This window comes from Olea europaea, chromosome 1, assembly GCF_002742605.1.
Source record: "Olea europaea var. sylvestris chromosome 1, O_europaea_v1, whole genome shotgun sequence".
Taxonomy (NCBI): Eukaryota; Viridiplantae; Streptophyta; class Magnoliopsida; order Lamiales; family Oleaceae; genus Olea; species Olea europaea.
Window position 1 is genome coordinate 6,934,501 of NC_036237.1, and position 18,241 is coordinate 6,952,741.

The window sequence follows — 18,241 nt, forward strand, 5'->3', positions numbered from 1 at the left end:
GGAAATCAACATTTTATTTGTGGCTTTTCCGTGCACATGTCAGAAGGAAGTACTGATGAGGAATTAAATGTCGACTAAATTCAAACATGGGGGATCCACAAAAGTTGAAAATGAGAATTGGATGGAAAAGAATGGGGAGCAAACAGCCGCTATATTGATATTTTTCTTGATTTATTCAATGGAAATCAAAGAATTTAGTATTAATTTAAAAAAAAAAATTGGTACTTTTGAAACAGCTAATAAATGGAATGTGAAAGTAATTGCAACCAAATCACCTGCAAAGTTGGAGTATTGATATAAAATTAATGACATGTTTGGTTTTCTAGACACCAACACACATTGGCATCGCCAAAGAAGGGAAGCATGCAAGATATGATGTGATATGCTCTATCCTGTCAAGATGTACTCAAAGATATTGTATTGACTATGTTATGTTACATGAGAATGGAGGTTTCTCCATTTCTAAAGAAATGATTATATTAAATAATTTTAATTATTTTACAAACGAGTGCGTATCATAATATTGAAGTTTCTTACTAATGCAAGTTACACATATATTAGTTTTTAGAGTAAATATAATATTGCTCATCCCTTCGTGTATTTGACTATTACATACACACCCATGACATTTTCAAAAATCATAGAACGTTTATTTTTCACAAAATATTTCCCATTCGCATTCAAAAATAAATTTGTATTTTTCATTTTACTATTCTATATTTGTTTTCCTTTTCCTTTTACTTTTAAAACTATTATAAAACAAAAACTATATTTCTTTTCTCGTTTTTCTCATTCGTTAAAGAAACACTGTTTTAAAATGAATCAAATTGGTTCATTTGAAATATACCAGTTAATATATTATTTTTGTTCTTTTAAATTTATTTTTTAATATTCTTATATTTATGATCTGCATTATATATAAGTAGCATATTCCTTTAAATAAATTGTATAAGTAAAAAAACCATTCCCCCCCCCCCCTTTTGACATTTTCAAATGAGTGTCCGCCAGAGTACCAGCATGATTCTTGCAATCATTAGATAAGTCGACGAGGGTGGGGTGGGTTGTTTTTTACATTAACAAATTAGGGGTGAACGCGATTTGATTTGAACAATTTGAAACAAATTTTCAAATCAAACAATTTAAAGCGATTTGAAATTTTTTTCAAACCAAACCAAATTACTTCGATTTCTAAACCAAATCAATCCGAACCATTTTTTTCAGTTTAATTTAGTTTAAAACCACAGTTTAAATTAGTTAAATTATAAATATTAGTTTAAAAAATATTAGTTAAATTATATCTTTAAAAAAATAACAAATCAAAGTTATATAATCATAATCATTGTAATGCAATATCATAATATAAATATTTTAAACTCTTAGTTAATACTAATGGTGTCTATCTGTAATTATAATACATGATTCATTGTCTTCATAAATATAAAAATATAGTATATGAAATCATTAATTATAGTAAAAATGATATAATACAACTAATGAAAGAAAATGAATAAAAAAATTCAAATACAATAATGCATAGATACTGATTTTTTGTAAATCATCCAATGCTTCTACTTCATATAAATATTGGTGAATTATTTTAACGGTCCTCGGCAATTATTAGAACAAAACAACATAATCACCAATAAAAACATAGAAAAATTACCAAAAAAATAAAAGAATTTGGATAATCTAACTTGAATTTAGGCAAAATTTGAGCAAAATTATTAGTAGAAGGAAATGAAACGTGAAAATTTAAATTAAAATCTAGACTTAATTGTCTGCTCAATTGTAATGGAGGATCGATGAATATGGTTTACCAATAGTTGGCTGATGAGTATTTGGATATGATTTAATTAATTAATAAGATGTATAATTGTTGAACTAATTTTAATTAAATTATGTCTAATATGGATGTATATTTTAACTTAAATGTATTAAGTTTTAATAAAATTTAGACTATTTTATTTTCAAGTATTTATTTTTTAAACGAATCGACGGTTTTAAAGGGTTTGCAAAGATTGAAATCTAAACCAAACCGTATCGGTTCAAAACCAAAACCCTAACGGATCCACGTGGAATCAAACCGAAGTTTCAGAAAAACGGTTTTGATTCGATTTTGCATTTTGATGATTTCGTTGTTCAGCCAGCCCTACAACAAACTCCTTCATGAGCTACCTATCTGCGTAAAATACTGCTTCTCTTATGTTGGAAAAAAAAAACATCAAATTCTGTAAACCGGAAAAATAGAAAAGAATTTATTATTATTATTATTATTATTATTATTATTATTATTATTATTATTATCATCTATTTTGTACATAATAATTCTATCTTTTTTCTTGTATTTTATCTTCGTCGATGAGGCAGATATTGGCTAGTTTGGAAAGCAAATCCACTTGATTATTATGTTGACAACATTTTAATAATTGTTAAAATGCTAAAAAATTCTCTAGTTTTAAGGTTTGAAAATTGATACTATGTCGACCATTTTTCTTATTTGTAATTTTTAAAAATTTTCGGCATAAATATACAAATATGTTATTCTGCCTTGTTATCATTCATTATTATTTTTCATTACCAACTTAATAAAATAGTAAGGGACCATTTGATTACAAAGATGAAATTGAATTGAATTGAAATCGAATTTTATGGAATTGAATTACCTAAAAATTGTTTTCTTGAGAATTGTAAATTATTTTGTTTGATTGGTAAAATTTTTCACGTGGAAAATGTTAAAATAAAAGTATTTTTTGGTATTCGTTTGACTTTATTTTACATAAAAATTATCAATCAAAGGGATATATTTTACTGATATTGAGAATGAAATTTGTTTCCATTGCCAACAAAAAAAAATTTCAAGAAAATCATCTATGTTTTAATGTTCGCTTGACTTTATTTCACATGAAATTTGTCAATTAAAGGGAAATATTTTTTTACAATAATTTTTAAAATTGGTTTCCATTACCAAAAAAAAAAAAAGAAAGAAAGAAAATAAATAAATAAATAAATAAAAATGCTACAGTAGAATTCAAATTCCTTCAAAACAATGAAAAATGCAATTTTCAAGAAATCTAAGAAATTCAATTTCAAGGTAAATATAAGCTATCAAACACCCTTTTTGTGAAAGTTGGAATCCAAATTCCATTTTTTAGGGAAAATTTTGTTGAATCAGACGGTGCCTAACAATTCTATATTTATTAGAGTTCATAAAATATTGTGTAAATTATAGAATATTGAAAAAATATATATTAAGTATAATTATACATAATAAATAAAAGCATGTTAATTAATAATAATGCCCTTGTTTGAGCCCCATTTTTGGGAGAAAATAAATTTTTTGAATAGTGTATTGGTGAGAAATGTGTGGTTAAAAAATAAGTAAAAGTTTTGAATTTCGTGTAATATTATTTTATTGAAAAATGTGTGATTGAAATAATATCAAAACACTGTTTAAAAATATATTTTTCGAAAATAATGGAGCTCAAACGAGGGCAATATTTTTGAACTCTTCAATGTGGGAAAAAAAGTAATGGACCATGCTTGGGGTACTTCGAGGTGTCCAAAATGAATACTCAGCGCCTGCAGCGTGACAGGCGCCTCGGCCAACCTTGAGGCGCCGGGGGTCCATCCATTTTGGACACCAAAATGGACACCCGGAAGTACCAACAGCATTACCCAAAAGTAATATATGATTTCTGAATCGTTCATAAACCTAAGTCAAACAGAAATTATTATTAAAATCTATTAATAATAATAATTACGTTAATGTGGTAGAAAGTGTAGGGCCCATTGCAGAGTTGCAGTAGAGGCAACGTGTTCCATCCTACATGTTGACTGTGCCATGGGACCCACAAGATGCAAGTGAAATTCTGACCGTTGGAATGCAGAAGAGCCCATCTCTAAACTAGTGCTATGACCGACAACAACCCGTTGTCCTTCTTGAAAAATAAACCAACGAAAATTGAATATTTATTACTTCCAAAAATAATTTCGTTCTCGTTCACCCTAGTGTAAAAATTTATTTTTAGATAATAGAAGGGTGTGTTTGATTGGAGGTGGAATTTTATGAAAAATGGAATTAGAATTCCACCTTCCAATTTAACTTTGTTTGATATCCATTTTTTTTCTTTAGAAATGAAATTCCATCTTTGGTGTCACATAAGCCAATTTCCATGAATTCAAAGAATTGCAATTCTCACCAAAATGGTGAGAATTGCAATTCCCGGTTAATGTAGCATTTTTTTCGATTTTTTTTATTTTTTGACAATGGAAACAAATTCTAAAAATTATTGTAAAAAAATATTTCCCTTTAATTAACAATTTTAATGTAAAACAAGGCCAAACGAATACTAAAAGATAGATAAATTTTTTGAATTTTTTTTGGCAATAGGAATAAATTTCATTCTCAATACCAGTAAATTATATTCTTTTAATTGACAATTTTCATGTAAAATAAAGTCAAACGAATACAAAAAAACACTTTTATTTCAATATTTTCCACGTGAAAAATTATACCAATCAAACACAATAATTTATAATTCTCAGGAAAATAATTTCTAGGCAATTCAATTCAATTTTTGCAATCAAACGGATCCTATAATTAAAAGTAAAAAAAGACAATTTATATATAAAAATATTTTTAATAAAAAATTTATATTTAAATTTTTTTTATTCAAAGATGAAGTAAGTAAAGACAATTTCCCCTGAGCTGTATTAAAAAAGGATTAATTATTAATAAAACTCCAACAGGTTTAACCAGTAACAAGTTAAGGAAAAAGCAACATCGCGCCACACATTCCTAGGAAGAAATAATAATATAAAATAAAAACAAAGCAGCGTTTTTTATTTGTTTTTGTGCTAATTGCAGAGAATTCTACAGAGCCGTTTCATTCCTGCAATACCGTCTTAGTAATTTCCTGGATATCAGAGCAAGCAAGGAAATTGAGAAGAATCCTTTGCAATCTGCATTGTATGCTTGCGTTTTTCTGCATTTGGAGACTCTATATTTTATGGTCATGTAAGAAACAAGAGAGCCACTGACGGTTGAGTGTTTGGGAACTTATATAAATCAATTGTTTGTTATTCATACAAGTATTTTCAATAATGGGTTTGTTTGTGGGATTATTTGCTTTGCTTCGTTGGATTTGCATTGCTCTGTTATTTGGTCTCTGTTTTGGTGCCGACCCATTTGCCGATTTCCAGTTGGAGTTCTCTTACATTACTGTTTCTCCGCTTGGTGTCCCTCAACAGGTCGCCTCTATCTCCTATAATTGTGTTTGCGGCTTGATTTTTCAGTTCTGTATCGCATTTTGCTAATCTTTTGAGTTTGATTTCATCTTCTTGTCATGTGACTCCCCTTCGGTCTAATTTTTGCTCCTTTTTTCTGTTTTCATATGCCCTCGTTATTCTCTAAGTTGTTATTTTTGTAGTTGGGTTTGATTCAAATCAAATGGAACTATGGTTTAATATTTGAGAAGTTGATGATGGCCACATTAGTAGTAAATTTAAATATCACACGGTTTGATTCAAATCAAATGTGAGTTGTGACGTACACCTGGCACAACAGTTGTAAATGAATAATTCTACTTGTACATGAGGAGTTTCGGAAAGTTTTACAAATAGATGATGTGTCAACATAAAGCGTTTCATAAAGTTTTACAAATAGATGGTGTCAAACGGAGGGTGGAGAATGTTTTATTTGGTTGAAGAAATTTTGATCCAATTATATTTCACCACATCATGGATATGTACACCAATCTGTAAGTTGTGATGTATATGTAGCACAACCCATATGATTATTGAGTTATTTTCTTCCTTTGCGTCCCTTTTTGGGGGTTATTTATGGTCAATGTTGCTGTGACGTAATGCTGTCTACTTGCATTGCAGATTTGGATATTTCTTATTTCATTTCCGTCAAGTTATATTCAGTTTAATCAACTCTTAGTTTCAAATTCATTTTCCTAATTCTGCGGCCTCAACTTGATTATGTTTAGAGTAGTAATTTGGAAATAAGTTGAAGCAGAAATGGTTTCTTTTCTGTATTTGGTCAAGCTTGATAATTCCACTAGTTGGCGGGTAAGGCCTTTCCATTTCAATAAGATTTTGAATGTATGTTTTATCACTTACTATTGTAATTTTCAGGTTATAGCTGTTAATGGGAAGTTCCCAGGTCCCATTCTTAACGTCACTACTAATTACAATGTTGTGGTAAATGTTAAGAACAAATTGGATGAAGATCTCCTGATCACTTGGTATGTTTTTATACACAGTATATTATTCTCTACGATATTAGCAGAATTGCATTTGAATATTTTTTTTTTTTTTTGCTCTCTCTTGAGGGTTTGATTTTTGTGGTATGATGGTAGGTCTGGAATCCAGATGCGCCGTTCTTCCTGGCAGGATGGTGTTCTGGGCACAAACTGCCCAATTCCTCCAAAATCAAGTTGGACATACCAGTTTCAGGTCAAGGATCAGATTGGTAGCTTCTTCTACTTTCCATCACTTAACATGCAGAGAGCATCTGGTGGATTTGGTCCTTTTATTATCACCAATCGCAAAATTATTCCTCTTCCTTTTACTACTCCGGATGAGGATATAGTCATCATGATTGGTGATTGGTATACTCGCAACCACAAGGTTAGTTATTCTTGCTGGTTCGGTGTTCTCTCATCAATTTAAATTTCTGACCATGTACTTTTCTTCATTGTATTATGCCTATTAGAAACTACAAACAATATGAGACAGTAATATGAAACAATGAGTGCGAATTGTTTATCTATCATGTTGGAGAATTACATAGAGAAAACCTTATTTGTTGGGTTACACAACAATAAAAGGAATGGTTCAAGATAATTATGCAATCAAATGATTAGAGAAATAATTGAACAAGGTCCTCTATCTTTGACAATAACTATGTCTGTTGTTGTGCAATATTAGGCTATGAGAAAAGGACTTGATGATGGAACAGAGTTGGGAATGCCGGATGGAGTTCTTATAAATGGGAAGGGACCTTATGGATACAACTCGACAGTTGTGCCCAATGGCATTGGCTATGAGACTATCAATGTCGATCCAGGTCGCGTTTTTAAACATTACTGGGCAATCCTATAGGGCAGAAACACTTTTTATTCTATTTCCTTTGTGTAGTATTCGTAGTCAACCAAATCTTGAAATTTCAGACAATAATTAGGTGCTCTTTCAGCCCTTGTTTTCCATTTCTGTCAACTATATCTTCGGCAATTGAATTGCAATTCCTTAATTATCCAACTAAAAAGAGCATTCGCTTACAATCTGGTATCTTGGATTCCTACTTAGTATTTTGATGTCCTATAATTTGTTTTTAGGTCTCCCTTTTTATGCACGACATGTTCAAAATGAACAGAACCTAAGTATCCACAACTTCTTAATGGAGCCCGATTACTTTTGGTTCTTAGAAAAGTAAATAAATTGTTTGGATACTGGATTTAATTCTTTCAAATTGATTGTATTGATTTTCTAATTTGGGTACCAATGAGTGAAAATTTCGATATTGTTGTAGTTTGTCCTTTGGTCTGTCGTCATTTAAGCCACCTTTATTTTCTATTTTTGGCTGTCTTAAATTCTTTTGATCTTACTTTGCTCATTTCGAAAAATGCAGGCAAAACTTACAGAATTCGAGTGCACAATGTTGGAGTCTCTACGTGCTTAAATTTTCGGATTCAGAACCATAATTTGCTTCTGGCAGAAACAGAGGGTTATTACACCTCGCAACAAAACTATACTAGCTTAGACATCCATGTTGGGCAGTCGTACTCTTTTTTGGTTACCATGGATCAGAATGCAAGTAGTGATTACTATATTGTGGCAAGTGCTAGGTTTGTGAATGAATCAAATTGGCAAAGAGTCACTGGTGTAGCTATTTTGCATTATTCCAACTCACAAGGAAAAGCAGCTGGTCCACTCCCAGACCCTCCGAATGATGCTTCTGACACATCATTTTCACTGAACCAGGCCATGTCCATCAGGTCCATCACTCTTTTCTTTATACAACAATAAAACAAGCCTGGTCCTTATAAATTTGGTATTCTTCTCCTTTTGGTTCAGTTCTTGATCTACTAGAAGATCTAAAATAACTAGACTCTTAGCAACTACAATGATCATATTAATTTTGGTTTACCCTTCCCTTTTCTACTGTTCTATTGAGATCCTGCCATTCTTATGAGCGGAAACCTATTGGGTCTATGCAAATATATTTTAGTTAGAAATGGTTTGATGACTTTTTCTTGCATGCTACGAGGAGATGTTTAAACTCAGAAAAATGAAAAAGAAAAAAAATAGAATCCATTCCCTATGATGAAGTGAAGTTTAAGTAAGTCAGATGACAAATTATCATTTAGCACAAATAGTGGGATATTAAATTCTGGCATGAAATTCTAATCACGTTTCCCTTTTCTCTTGAGAATTGGTTACAATAGAATCTGTCTTGATTAATGTGTCTCCTTTAAACTGGTCAGGCAAAATGTATCTGCGAGTGGAGCTCGTCCTAATCCGCAGGGTTCCTTCCATTATGGTTCAATCAGTGTAACTGATGTTTATGTACTCAAGAGTCTGCCACCAACGTTGATTGATGGGAAACTCAGAGCTACATTTAATGGGATTTCATTTGTCAATCCTGATACACCAATAAAGCTTGCAGATGTATATGATGTGAAGGGTGCTTACAAGCTTGATTTTCCGAATAAGCCCCTGGACAGGCCACCCAAGATGGACAGATCTGTTATCAATGCTACATACAAGGGATTCATAGAAATCATCTTGCAGAACAATGATACAGTTGTACAGAGTTTTCACATGGATGGTTATTCGTTCTTTGTGGCTGGGTTAGTAGTAGTCTGCACCTGACGTTTATTTTTTGAGTAGAGGTTGATGGCAGCACGTTCGTGCCAATCTAATTATTGCATGATTAATGATCTGCAGCATGGGTTACGGTGAATGGACCGAAAATAACAGAGGTTCATATAATAGGTGGGATGCAATATCTCGCTCTACTACTCAGGTATGTTCTACATCGAACCTTCTCTGATTTGTTGGTTAGCTTGCAAAAAGAAACATTAGGGCCTTGACAATATGTTGTTAGCCCGTGTTGAGCTGTTTTTCTTTAATCGTTACTTTTTTCATTATTAACAGGATTATTTTGTTTCCTCTTAATTCTTATTACAACCTCTTCCTGTCCTTAATTCACCATTTTTATTTTTTTTTAATGCGGCCATGGATTTCTGCTGGGGGATGCAGAGCAATCTTTTAATTCTCAATGCATTTTGATCTTGAAATCTACTATTTGTTAGATCATTTTACTTTTTGAATAAATGAGTTAAAAATCCCATTTCCACAATCTATGATACGTTTCTTCGTAAACTTTAATGTAGGTTTTTGCTGGAGGATGGACTGCAGTTTTTGTGTCTCTTGACAACGTTGGTGTCTGGAACCTTAGAACAGAGAACCTCGACAGATGGTACCTCGGTCAGGAAACATACATGAGAATTGTCAATCCTGAAGACGATGGTAACAAAACAGAAATGCCTGTACCTGATAATGCACTCTATTGTGGTGCCCTTAGCCTCATGCAAGAGTATAGAACCATCTCTCTTCTCCCTTCCTCTCTCTCTCTCAGTGTATGTCTTACTTAATTACTCTTGTTATTTGCAGGTCACAATATTCTTCTTTAGCATCCACCATACAATTCTGCTCAAAGCTGCAAGTTGCAATGCTGGTAATATCTTCCATAGTGATCCATTTTCTGCTGAGCTTTACTACTTCCAGCTGGTGAAAATCGCAAGCACTGGAACCGAGTGGCCGGGCCAGGGAGGGGTTAGGTTACTACTGGTCTTTGCTTTCAGGATATCCCATTTTTCACTTCTTTTACTTGAGTTGTAACTTGTTTATCTGGGATCTTGCAGAGAGATGTTGAATTGTGCAAAAATTTCTCAGTGCATGTGATCTAGTGTTACTGAAGATAGGTGATTGCCTTGTTAGAGACGTGTACCATTCACTATGTATCCAAAGTCATACTTTGGTGATTATAACTTTTTCTTTTATTTTACTTTTGCCAACTTTGACGATACTTCGTAGAGACAGGTGTTATGATAAATAATTTCACTAACTTAGGCATTGGAGTTTGCAATGGGGTTGTCTCTCAAATCGATTACCTTATGAAGCTCGTCGAGCAGTCATTTTGTAAGGGCGGATGATCGTGACAGTTGATGAAAATTGAACAACACTTTCAACCGTCAACTACCAATGTTCTCGACTATAAGTCAGAATCTTCCCATCACTTAAGAAGTACTAAAATTAAAAATAGCAAACTACATTATTTTTGTCAATTTGGATTTTAGTTGTTGAATTGATTAATCTAGTATTCTTTTTAAAGATGCAAAATCATTAGGTGGATTTTCTCGAGATGATAAAGCTATTAAGAATCTATTTTGACCATAATTTGCGGGGGGAAAGTCAAATAGGAGAGAAACAAGTAAATTTACTTAAAAAATTAAAAGTAGTTACATCCCGTTTGATTCCTATTTCTTTTTTAAGAGTGAGAATGAAAAAATATGGTTATTACGGGATCTATATAAAAGATAGAAAGTCAAATATGATGACTTGATGTGATGGATAACGGTTATATTTTTCATTTTTGTGACCAAAGAATAGGAATCAAACGGGAGCTAAAATTTCATTAAAAATTAGAAAGAAATAAATTATAAATAACAAATCTTGTTATTATGTTGACTATGGGGATCAGTATCCACTTGGATGGATAAGAGAGGGACATAAATTATAAATTAGTAACTAAAGAATGTGTTGTCTCCCTAGTGGCAGGCCGACTAATAAGTAAGAAGCAAATAATATCCTTTGTTCAACTAAAATAGTTAATTAAAATTTAAATTCAACTCAACAATTTATTTTAACCATAAATTTTATAGGAAACACACTTTTTCAACCACAAATTCCATAAATTTTTGTCCAAGTATACTAAAAATTTATAGCCTGTTTAAGCCTCATTTTTGGGAAAATAGTATTTTAAAATAGTTTTTTTTTTCTTTTTTAGAATAGGAAATTAAAAATAATCGATATACTCATTTATTGAGTTTCAGTCTGATCGAATCGTTCGTTGGAGTTTAATGAGCTCTTATACTATGTTAAGACTTGAGATTCCATCTTATAAAGTCAACTTTATTAAGAGGAGTAGCCCAAAATTTTATAAGTTGATCTATATTTTCATCTCTATTCGACATAGGATTTTATCCCTTAACAATCTAGACCTAGGTCAAGAAATTTTTTGGATTCACATTAACAAATCATCTAAATTTATATTTTCTTTAACTCTCTTCAATCTGTATAAGTATGCTATTACATTTGGATATTGTGATTTCTTATGTCGTTGCATTTAGAATACCTATGTCATGATTATGGTGCTGTGGGTGGCTTATATCATCGCTACATAGCCTACATTCTGGTTCAGCAACGTAGGCTCGCCTGGCAGGCAAATGCAAGAAAAAGGGCAGTCCATGGCATCAAATGCAGCAATATAGGCACCATAACGGTCAGAATTCTTTGAATAGACCATAAAATATAAACAAGCATAACAGAAGTGTTCTTGGAACATGATTATAGTCACGTGAAGTTTTCCATGCTGTTAATGATGTTAACTTCCTTTACACACAACATTATATTCTTGAAAACATGCTACAATTATTATTTCTCTCAATCTTCCAGGATTCTGTTCACTCTGTTTTTCCGAAGATTGAGGTCAATGAGTTAGGAACATTCCCACAATCAGCATGTGGAGTTGGTTTTTTCTATATTTGCTTGATAGGGACTGTCGGGCTTTTCTTCACCACTGACAAAAACCCTACTCCACACACACACTCTCTCTCTCTCCCCCATCCCCCACCCCCCACCACACACACACACTCGCACGACACATATATGACTGTTTCTTTGTTTGCAAAAGTTCATACTGAAGCTAAATGACATCTCTGAAATAGTCCCAAAAATCCATGTTTCTACTACACCATTTTCTTGGTTGCTTTCAAGACTTCAAGTTCAACAACAATTTCATCTATCCAACATCAAGTGGCAAGTGCTCATAGATTAATGGTTGAGTATGATCTGACATCTTAGAGCAAATACAGGTGTATTTTGCTTCTTAATAGTCCTTAAACTTATTATTTCTAAATTCCATTATTTTTTAAGTATAATTACTTGAAGGCATATATTTTTCAAAGCAGTGAATTTATAAGTGAAAGCATGCATTCCCATCCATATGGGGATGAATGATATCCTTCGTCACCTTCATTTTGAAGTTTACTAGCTTTCCTGCTCTTGCAATAAGCTTCCTTTCACTTGGTAAGCAAGTTGGGTCGATATTCTTAGCCGAGCATCCCCTCGTGTTTTCACTGAGGTGCACTCGACAGAATTCTGCATTATGCTTAATTATGAATTATTTCTTTGTTGTTGTGTTTTCTATGGTAAGAAGCTGAAAACCCTTGTTGGTGACATCTAGGATTGAACACAATACTAAACAAGATTGAACACTATAATAAGCTATTTACTTATTTTTGTTCTTTAATAACATGCATAACTGTCTAATCCACCTGAATTAAGGTTCCTGGTTACAGCTGAGCATGTATGCCTGAACTTAAAAGTTAGTTAAACCTATGTCTGAGCAAGCATTTGTTTCCATACATAATTGGGAATGTTAATTTTTTCTTAGTTATAAGCAAAAAAAAAAAAAAAAAAGTTGTATTTTAGTGTAGCTTGCTTATTTCCTAAGTTGATAGATCAAAAAAGTTATTTGCTGGAACCTTATTAATTTAAACTAAAAACAATGTGCCATGGTTGCTTATTCTTCTTTTTCCCATTTACTGTGAAATCTTTTCAGTACAGGACAATATTCATCTTCATCTTTAAATTTTTCGTAGGAATTATTACAAACTTAACTTCCATGTAAAGCAGAAAATCTTTTTTGAAAAGATTTTGGAAACCACTGTGCTAACTACCAAGCCAACCTTCGAAGTGACGTTATTTTGGTGGTATGTGGACCGTAAAGCCAAAGAATGCCTCAAAAATTATAAAGTTTGATAAAACTCTCGGTGCTGAATCATTACTAAGATCGATTTTCTTCCCTACTCGAGCAATCTCATGCATCCCTATTAGGTAATTAATGGCTAATCAAGTTGTTACTTGCATACATGTAATCGATTCATTTGTGGTTAATTTATAATTTGATCTAATTGATATCACGATTAAATAGAGCTCTTCACACTTCAAACACTACTGGCCATTTCGTTTGGCCCCCATTTTGGGGAAATGGAAATAGGTGGAATAGTGTTTTTTTAAAAGATGAGTGATTGAAAAAGAATGAAAAATTTTCGATTTAAGTATAATATTATTTTTTGGAAGATTGTGTGGTTAAAAATAGAAAAGGAAAAAATGAAATGTAATAGAATTAAAATTAATGGGGGCCAAACGGGGCGCGCATGAAATGTATTCTAAAGTTAAAATTGTCTTTTTTATTAAAATGTTAACAGAAATACTGTTTTTTGCTCAAATCTCGGCAGCAGCGACTTCTTATGGCATGTTTCCCACTAGAGACCATTGGACCGAACAACAACAGCCCAATCCTGTCTAGTCCCCATCAGAACACGCCATACCGTTTCCTTGAATCTGAAGTACCTGTCCCCAACAGATGGTATTAGTGTCAAAGTTATTCATGTAAAAAGCTGAAAAGAGCCATTTTTTTTTTTTTTTTTCTGAAATACCTTCAAGAGTGTAGCAACCCCAATACCCCTTTACAGTTTAAACAAAATAATAATGATAAAATAAAAAAAATAAAAAAAAACAATGGAAATCCAACCCAGAAGAAATGAATAAACTTGGATATTCTTCAATCTAAAAATGCATTTTCTTGCATGTTCAACATAGGAAATCATGATTATAAAGGCAATTCTATATAATTTTTACAAACAAAATGGATATTTATATATTATAATTTTAGTACTATTTATCAGTACAAACACTTGAACATATTTTCAAATATCCACAGATAGACAACATAAAGAATCTGTGGTTATCAGATCATTTCATATTGGAATGCTGCAATTCCAACTATTGCAGCAAAGTACAGCCCTTATCTTACAAGAATAACATCTTGGCTACATGCGTTATACTTGTATGACACGTTTGGTGTGTTGTAGTGGATAGAAGGGGACGGGATTAAAAATGAAAAAGAAGCTAAAATCTTGTTCACTCTTCTATCTAGTCCTCTAAAACATTCCGTTTAACTTAATCCTAGGTGGGCAGTCCAAGGTTCAGTAGTTAGTTTATAATATAATTTTAGCTTTATTATTTACAAGAAACTGGACAAATTAATGATGTTTACCCTCAACATCTGTATGCTTATATGATCAGTATATATATAGTGTTTGCATATTGGTTTTATTGGATTCATTTCCACAGATCAACTTGACAACTGGAGGATGAGGTCGAGGCATTAGTTTCTGGTGCTGTTTCTTGCTTGTTCAAGTGTGTGATCATCATCATATTGGATTCATCGGTGCCTCCATGGAAGGCGGCATCTGCTGCATTGGAATAGTCATTTTCCTTAGAAACATCCTCTTCGTGGCTGAGTTGGGACGCGACAAACTTGTCAAGTACGCGCCAATCCGTCATTTGATCTCCTGCAGGTTGTTCAGTAGTACTGTTTCTGTAAACTGAGTGAAAGTTGTGCTGATCGTGGCTTTGGATTGATGACTGAAAAGAGTGTGATAAATTGTTTATGTGAATGCCGCCATAGGTTGAAATTGAGCTGCAACTCATGCTGGTTGGTGGCTGCACCATTTTTGGGCTTTCGAGAAGTGGAAGCTGATTCAGAAAGTGCAGATCAGGTGGCATTTGATACTGTAAATCAAGCTCCTTCTTGGAGGAATTATAAGGATAGTGGTAATCCAGATTCTGCTGTTTCGGTGAGTCGATTTCCGGCATGAATGAAACTTGATCGTCATACCAAATTGGCGAGTCATGCTCACTGACTCTATGCATGCTGGCTATCCTCTTCTTGAACACTCTGCAGATAACCCAACCTTCTTCCTGTGTAAAATTCAAATTATACTTTCACTTCAATCTTTTTTCCTTTTTTCGAACACTCGGTAATATATACTATCAATCAAACACGTTTATAACTCAAAAAAGCTAAGCTGGACGTGCTAATGTCGATATCTGGTAATACATGCATAGATTAAGTAGATTGCAGAGTGGTGGTTGTGTTTTTTGAACAACAATATCAAAAAGTTAAGGCGTAAATACATATATTTCATCTTTCAAACTAGCCTTTCACACATGTACGGTTTAATTTTTCGTCGAAAATTTGATACGTGCACAGTTATCATTAATGGGCAGTGGGACTACTTGAATCTTAGGCCTCTCCCTACTCTACTACTAAGTTGAAGGAGATCACCCTAAACCCTATATAATGTTAGAATAAATGTATATACTTGCCTGTGGAGTCCCATTTTCATCTGTTTCAAGGCGATATTCATGCATAATATAATCTGATTTTTGACCATTTGGCGCTCTTCCTTTATAAAACACCAGGGTCTTCCTCATCCCAATTAGATCGTGCTTTGAGTAAATGGCCTTGTCCCTACCAGTTGCTTTCCAAAATCCTGCTGTTGTTGCCCTATTTGTGCGTGTTCCAGTTGGATATTTCTTGTCTTTGTGGCTAAAGAAGTACCAGTCATTTTGCTCTTCTGCTCCTATTCTGCATAGCTCTATTAAAGAAAAATAAAAATAAAAATGAATTGCTACACGCCTTGTTGAATCACATCATTTAAAAATTTCCTTTTAAAGCAAAGACAATTTTACTCATGTAAAAGCTTAAGTTGTTAAAGAATTACTTATGTTGTCTTCAACCTACCTTGAAGATCCCAAGGCTCAATTTTGTACAGATCAACATCTTTAATAATGTTGAAGTCGATCCTTCTTGAAGTAACCTTTCTTCTAAGGTAATAATCAACAAGTTCTTCATCAGTTGGGTGGAATCGAAACCCTGGAGGAACATGTGGAAAAGTATTCATAGTATCCTGAGTCAAATCTGAAACCTGCAATGCATAATCAGCAATAGTAAATATACAGAGACTCAGTTTTTTAAAGATAATAAGCAATCATATAAATCAAGTGACATAAGATAAAAAGGAAAAATTATTATGAATGAAAAACACATATGTAGGATTCTTTACCCATTAATTCATCATTTATAGCTGTACAGGAAATACCAAGTTATACATATATGAGAAATTAATAAACGTGATAACATTTGAAGTAGGGAAAGAAAGAACAGATTGATTCTTTATTCAATCTAAAATTATATCACTACCCACCCAACAAAAAAATGCAACGTCAGAAGGATATATATATATATATATATATATGAAGGGAGAAAGTACAAAGAAACCAAGAGTACTCGAATGCATCACTAAAATATAAGTTTAGGTAACCGTTTGACTTGGAATATCGTTAAAATGGTAACAACATTTTTGCTTAATTTTTAATACATTTAACTAGACAGGATGTTGAAAGACATTCGTTGTACTAATCAAATCGATCTTAGGTTTTTTCTTGATTATTTCAAATTTCATCAATTTAGCATCACAAGTTCACAGATCCAATGGTCCCATTTATGTGTCAAAAAGATGTTGCAGGCTTATGCAATAGAAATAATTAATATCTTAAAGGTAAGTTAACAAAATTAAGGAGCGAAATCGGAAAATATATACACTCAACAGATGAGTAATTTTTAATATTGTGAATCATTATGTAATATGGTTAAACCGAGGATCAACTGCATAGACCTCTTGTTTAAGATTTACGAACTGATATATAATCTATTCTTATTTTTTACTACATAAATAACTTCCAAACATAATTTCTTTTAGGGATGTGACCATGAATTATTGAGTAATCTTCAAATTAGTCCACACGTAAGATTTGCGACATGTTGAAGATTTATCCTTGTAATATATGAGATTAATATATATTAGTTAGCATGAAGCACAAATTTTTCATTGGATGGCTCAAAAGCAAATATAAGATTATATGTTAATTAATAGCATTATAATAGTTATATTAAGAGATTTATATCACTATAGAATCACAGAAAAATACAAATGATCACAGCTCCACTCATTGTGGATGATTAGGTCTCATTAAAGAACAAATGTGGTTTAATAGCTTACAATGGTAGAAGCACAAAGATCATACGCGCATACACTCACGGATGTGTGTCTGTATGTGTGTCTATATATATATATATATATGAGAGAGAGAGAGAGAGAGAGCTCAGATCAAACCTTAAATTATTTCCTGGCAAAACCAAATTGTCTCAGCAAGAAAGAAGTTTTCTTTGAGAATGGAGATTTTAGACTAGAGAGATGAATACATATTCCAATAATGCTCCAAAATTAGAGGAAGACCAAATTCAGACAGCTAAAAGACAAACGCAATTATGAAAGAACAATATATGCTTCTCGGAACTTGAACCCTAGCAGTTCTTGTACACAGAAACAAGAAGTGCTAGGATTAATGTTTTCTCCTTGTCTGTAACTGGATCGGATCCGGATAAGGAGAGGAAAGAAAACCCGGATTGGCAAACTGAGTAATGGAAGAATAGAGAACAAATGGGATTATATAAAGACAACCAAATCAGGAGAGAAATATAGAGAGAAAGTAAAAGTAGAGCGAGAAACCCTAATGATGAAAGATCATGTAGCTAGCTCAGATTTATTTGATTGCCCCTCGCTATCAACAGTGGGCTGAATTGTGGGGAAAGTTTTAGGGCGCGAAAAAAGGTGGCGCAAAATAGGCACACAGATAGATACATTCATAGATATAGAGAGAGAGAAAGATAAAGAAATGGAGAGAGAAAGAGCAGCTTGTGGGAAACTGCCACCTCCACCACTCGCAACTGAGAGAGACTTCTATTCAGAGAATGTTCTGTTTAATGGTCACTTTTCAAATGTTCGATTGAGACAAGAATTGTGTGATAAACACATAAATATTCCAAGTTTAGTTATAAGAAAAGAAAACATCAAATTTTGTTTGTTAATTGAAGTGCAAGTTTAAATCATGTTCTTGTTGAATCTAAACTCGACACATTTCTATACTCCAAATAATCCTAAATCAAATTAAAAGAGAAAAATTTAAGTATCGT

At 32.6% G+C, this 18,241-nt stretch overlaps 2 protein-coding genes across 2 annotated transcripts; one reads left to right on the forward strand and one right to left on the reverse strand.

Annotated features, from left to right (window-relative positions):
- The first annotated feature begins 4,842 nt into the window (after positions 1 to 4,842).
- Positions 4,843 to 10,106, forward strand: LOC111391877 (monocopper oxidase-like protein SKS1). Its single transcript, XM_023017185.1, has 9 exons — positions 4,843 to 5,250; positions 6,142 to 6,251; positions 6,366 to 6,636; positions 6,937 to 7,075; positions 7,637 to 8,003; positions 8,493 to 8,858; positions 8,956 to 9,034; positions 9,405 to 9,607; positions 9,685 to 10,106. Exons 1-9 carry the CDS (start codon positions 5,104 to 5,106, stop codon positions 9,803 to 9,805), a joined length of 1,803 nt encoding a protein of 600 aa, XP_022872953.1. The 5' UTR covers positions 4,843 to 5,103; the 3' UTR covers positions 9,806 to 10,106.
- A 3,984-nt stretch (positions 10,107 to 14,090) lies between these two features.
- Positions 14,091 to 17,761, reverse strand: LOC111391957 (NAC domain-containing protein 7-like). Its single transcript, XM_023017273.1, has 4 exons — positions 17,382 to 17,761; positions 15,950 to 16,133; positions 15,532 to 15,803; positions 14,091 to 15,123 (listed from the first exon to the last, which is right to left on the reverse strand). The coding sequence occupies exons 2-4, from the start codon at positions 16,107 to 16,109 to the stop codon at positions 14,482 to 14,484; spliced, it is 1,074 nt and encodes a 357-aa protein (XP_022873041.1). The 5' UTR covers positions 16,110 to 16,133; positions 17,382 to 17,761; the 3' UTR covers positions 14,091 to 14,481.
- Between the last annotated feature and the right edge of the window lie 480 nt (positions 17,762 to 18,241).

Excerpts from the sequence above, each read along its gene's own strand:
- LOC111391877 (XM_023017185.1), top strand. The coding sequence starts at position 5,104 with ATGGGTTTGTTTGTGGGATTATTTGCTTTGCTTCGTTGGATTTGCATT. Across the intron at positions 6,252-6,365 it reads GAAGATCTCCTGATCACTTG|GTCTGGAATCCAGATGCGCC; the intron begins GTATGTTTTTAT and ends GTATGATGGTAG. Across the intron at positions 8,859-8,955 it reads TATTCGTTCTTTGTGGCTGG|CATGGGTTACGGTGAATGGA; the intron begins GTTAGTAGTAGT and ends AATGATCTGCAG.
- LOC111391957 (XM_023017273.1), bottom strand. The coding sequence starts at position 16,109 with ATGAATACTTTTCCACATGTTCCTCCAGGGTTTCGATTCCACCCAACT. Across the intron at positions 15,804-15,949 it reads TGAGCCTTGGGATCTTCAAG|AGCTATGCAGAATAGGAGCA; the intron begins GTAGGTTGAAGA and ends TTTCTTTAATAG. Across the intron at positions 15,124-15,531 it reads ATGAAAATGGGACTCCACAG|GAAGAAGGTTGGGTTATCTG; the intron begins GCAAGTATATAC and ends AATTTTACACAG.